The sequence below is a fragment of the Leptopilina heterotoma genome, unplaced genomic scaffold (genome assembly GCF_015476425.1).
Source record: "Leptopilina heterotoma isolate Lh14 unplaced genomic scaffold, ASM1547642v1 Lhet_82, whole genome shotgun sequence".
NCBI classification, from domain to species: domain Eukaryota; kingdom Metazoa; phylum Arthropoda; class Insecta; order Hymenoptera; family Figitidae; genus Leptopilina; species Leptopilina heterotoma.
The window spans coordinates 277,501-282,544 of NW_025111187.1; the positions used below are offsets into that span (position 1 = coordinate 277,501).

Genomic DNA, 5,044 nt, shown 5'->3' on the forward strand with positions numbered 1-5,044 from the left:
GCTGAATAGAAATATATATATATGTACACTTAAATGTATATACAGGAAGTAAATTTCAAATTTTTACATACGTAAACTATTGCGTTCACTGAAGCTCTTATCGTATTTACTGATAGATCTCAAAATGAATAAATAATATTTCAATATTAAACATTTCTATTCTTTGAAATTTTAGGTAAACAACTTGGAATTGGAGGCAGAGTAAGGAAGTATTACACAAATGTTAAACAGAATGTAAAATCATTTTGGAGAAAATTTTTTGGATAAAGGAATTATTTTCTTAATATTTTAATGAATCTTATAATATAAATACTATAATTATGTATAAAGAAGACTTTTCAAATTATTAATATATATATGTATTCAATGGTGTGATTATAATTAATAAAAACAATTTTTAAGTGTGAATCAGTTGTTTATTTTGCTCACGTCTACATTTATTAAATAATATTTTTCGCTGCTTAGAAGATAGAAATAGATGTAAATAAATAAACAAGCATTTAGGTAAAAAAAAAAAAATTCTTCTATATGCGTACATTAAATTACGAGGTATTACAATCGTTGCAGGTTAAATTTTAAAAAGATTGAATTAATAAATTTTTAGATTAACACTATAGAAAAAAATCGCGCTCCAAAGCGCGCGGCTAACTTCTTACTACTTTTTTTAAAATAAAATTAGCAATTTTAAAAATAATAGAATTTAAAAATTTTCTAATTAAAATTTTTGTTGAAAACACTAAAAAAATTCAATTTTGGAGAAATTACAAATACGAAATTCAATTATTATAAAAAAAAATAAATTTTTTTTTATTAAATAATAAACTTTTTTTAAGGAATTCAATTATTATTTTCATAAAAAATCATTTTAAAGTCTAGAAAATAATAATTGAATTAAAATGATGAAAATAATTTTGATGAAGTTACAGTAACAGTATTCTTGTAATGTAAAATAATGATTTTATCACTCGGCCATCTTTAATTATTAAAAAACATGAAGAAATCGATCACTCCAAGTCTTCGACTTGGAGCAATCGATATCTTCATGTTTTATAACAATATTCTTATATTGTTTAATTTTAAAAAAGGTTTGAGTTTAAAATTTTCAAATATCTTTATTTCTGTGGAAAATCCTGTTCCAAAAATAAGATTAAAAAGAGAAATTGCGCAAATATTTTTCTTCTTTTTCTAGAACAAAATAATAATTTTGTTAAAAAAATTGTGATTCATAAACAAAAATAATGCAAAATAAATAAATTTTCTATTTCTTATAATCACAGTTGTCTAATTTTGTTTAGAAGTAAAGAACAAAAATTGAATTTCAATTTGAGAAAACATAATATTTAACAAAATTTTAGTCTTTAAATGAAAGAAAGTGAAAAAAATTCTGATCATTTCTATTTTTTATTAAAATATTGGATTAATTATTAAATATAAACAAATTATAACATACATACGTATATACATTATAATAATCGTAAAGTTTCCCTTTCCGTTAGCAAATTATCTGTATTCGTTTGTTTGTTTTGAAAATTAATTTTTGTATTTATATATATATTATATATTATATATTAATTAGGTAATTATTTTAGAAGTGTTAAGGAGATCAAACCTACCAGAGAAAGAGAAAAGAGGTTAAAATTTTCGAAAAAAAGTATTACATATTTTTTGAATAGTCTTAATAAAAAATTCCTTAATCGTTTTTTTAAAATTAGTAAAAATTTATATTTCTTATTTTTGTTAACTTTTATCAAAAATAAACTGTTTTGAATACGAATTAAAAAAATGTGGTTATATTATATCTGTATATATAAAAGACGAGTTTTGCCGCATAATAAGAAAGAAAAGATTTGAGGAGAACGAAGGATCATAGTCTATACTCTCTTATGAATAAGGGATGAGGTAAAATCCTGCGTGAGCGTTCTTGTCAGTCCTCGCCATTTGAATGACGGACTGATTCTTGGTAGCATAAAGCTTTTTGCAGCTTATGACGCCATTAAAATAAAATAAAGCTCTCAGCTTCTCTGGCTCATCCTTTCCCCATCCTTTATTTCCGTCATCTACCTCTTAAGATTTCTCTCATCCTAAATGTATCATATATCTATATGGTACCGCCTTTTTTTAAAACTATTTTCATTTCCTCCTTTTTTCGCCTTTAATTTATTGTATGTATATTATATAAATTTAATAATACTACGAATTTGATATATTATTATGTCAAAATATAACATATTTTAATTTAAAAACATTTTTTGCATGGAAAATTAACTATAATATTAAATTTTCAAACTTCAAACTATATAAAAAAAACTTTAACAAAATTTCCACAAGAATTCAATTATTTGATTGATAACTTATAAAATTTTCAAAATATTTATTATATTTCGAAAAAAATAATAATTTAAAAGAATGTTCATAAAATTCTTATGATTCATTCAAAATTCAAAAAATAATTCAAAAATAATGAAATTTTTCACAGAAATTCAATTCTTTTTAAACATTTTAATAAACTTTTCCGCAATAATTCAATTATTTTATTCAAAAATAATAAAATTCTTCTCTGTAATTCAATTATTTTTGAGAATTATAATAAAATTTCGATCAACTATATATATATATTCAATTCTTTTCATAAATAATAAAATTCATAGCAGGATTTCAATTATTTTTAATATACAATTTTACAGGAATTGCTCAAAAATGTAATTATTCTTAAAAATTTAATTTCAATTTCTCGAAAAAATCAATTATTTAAAAAAATTATTTTTTAATATTTTTTGGAAGGATTGAATAATTATTTTCAAAAATTTAATAAAATTATACGAAAGAAATTAATTGTTTTAAATACAGTTTTAATTAAATTTTTTTTTTGAAATAATTCAATTATTTATTTAAATTTTTTCTAAAAATTCAATTATTTACACAAATAATTTTTAGAAAGAATTCAATTATTAAAGATAAATAAGAAAATTACTCCCGGAAATTTAACTATTTTGAGGTATTTTAATAAAATTATTTTCAAAATTCAATTATTTAAATAAATAACAATATTCATCACAATAATATTACAATTATTTTTAAAAGTAAATAAATTTTTTCTTGGAAATTCCATTATTTTAAAAAATTCTAATATATAAGATTTCAATTATTTTTATAAATAAATAAAATGCTTTTTAGGAATTCAATTATTTTCAAAAAAATTTAATAAAATTTCCCACAGAAATTCAATTATTGACAAAGTTTTTAATAGAATTCTTAATAAAATTTAATTATCTTTAAAAACTTTTCACAATTCAATGATTATCAATATCTACTATTTTCATATAATTTCCAAACAGAATTCAATTATTTAAAAAATGGTTTGTAAAAATTTTCGTAAGAATTCAATTCTTTTTATGAATAATAAAAATTTTCATAAATTCAATTATTTAAATTAGAATTTGTATAAAATAATTCGAAAGAAATGAATTATTTAAAAATTTTTATAAAATTCTTCGCAAGAATTATTATTATTATTATTTTTATTGATAAAATAATTTTTTATAAATATATTTTTTTATAATTAACTCTGAAGTTGTCTTCTATTTATATTTTTGTTTTTGTTATCTTTAGATAACTAGAAAATTTTACGCGCGGAACGTGATATTCAATTTATTATTGTTATGCAAATTACAAATATTTTTAATCTTCAAATATAAATTTTTAAAATAATTTCATAATCAAAATTTAAAAAATTCACTTATTAAGTACAAAATTAATTATTACTGCGTTCATATTTTCTAAAATTTTAATAAATCCTTCGAAAAAATTCAGTTATTTTTATAAATAGTTAAATTCTTCACAAGAATTAAATTATTTTTAATCAAATTTAAATAACATGAAATTAAATTACATGAAAGAATTTAATTATTTTCAAAAATTTCCATAAAATGCTATTTCAACAAGAATTTAAAATTCTCTAAAAATAATTCAATTATTCTCAAAATATTTTTAAAAAATTCTATATAAAAATTAAATTACTTTCAATGCAATTTTTAAATATATGCGTCAAAAAAATGGAAAAAATTTAATTATTTTCAAAAAATAATAAAATTCTTGTGATGAATTCAATTATTTTAAATATATACCTATACTTAATTTTAATAAAAGTCTTTAAAGAAATTCCATTATTTTCGAAACAACTTTAATTGAATTTCTCGAAAAAATTTCATTATTTTAAAATATTTCTATAAAATTCTTCATAACAATTTAATTATTTCTTAAAATTTTTAAAAATTCTCGCGAAACATTTTAATTATTTTTTTATAAATAGTAAAATCTTTCTAAACAATATTTAATTATTTTTTTCAATAGTAAAATCTTTACAAAAATCCAATGATTTTTAAAACAATTTTAATTGAATTCCTCGGATGAATTCAAATATTTTTAATAAATATTTCCATAAATTTCAATTATGTCCAAAAATTTTAATAAATTCTTCGAAACAATTTTTATAAATATTAGTAAAATTCTCCACAAGAATTCAATTATTTTCAATTCACTTTTAATAAAATTCAAATGCTTTCAAAATTTTCAATTAAAATTATTAAAGAAACTCCATTAGTTTAAAAAAAAAAAGTTCAAAGAAATTCTTTAAAAGAATTTAATTAGGATTTTAAAAAATTTTAATAAAATTCTTTGTGAGAATTCAGTTATTTTCCTAAATAATAAAATTCTTTGAAGAAATTCTATTGTCATCATCAAATTTTTTGATAAAATTCTTTGCAACAATTCGATGATTTTCAATATATTAATTTTAAAATTGAAAATAAATAATTCCTGTGAAATTTTTATTATTTTTGAAAATAAAATTGCTAGTTTTATTTAAAAAAGGCAGTAAGAAGTTAGCCGCGTGCTTTAGCGCGCGAATTGTTGCTAGTAATTGTTTATAAATATATTTTAAATTCTTTCATGAATAATAAAATTCGTAGCAGAGGATTAAGAAAAAAGTAAATATTTTTGATGGAAATTAGGAAAAAGTCGGGAAAATAAAAAATATGTAATGGAA

General features: G+C 18.7%; 1 protein-coding gene across 1 annotated transcript in view; it reads left to right on the forward strand.

Moving 5' to 3' along the window:
- Positions 1 to 305, forward strand: part of LOC122511421 — a 1,096-nt gene extending 791 nt beyond the window's left edge. The window contains exon 3 of the mRNA XM_043626628.1: positions 176 to 305. Coding sequence (XP_043482563.1) covers positions 176 to 267 — 92 coding nt within the window. The 3' untranslated portion in view covers positions 268 to 305. The remainder of the gene's footprint in view (positions 1 to 175) is intronic.
- Positions 306 to 5,044: the final 4,739 nt, after the last annotated feature.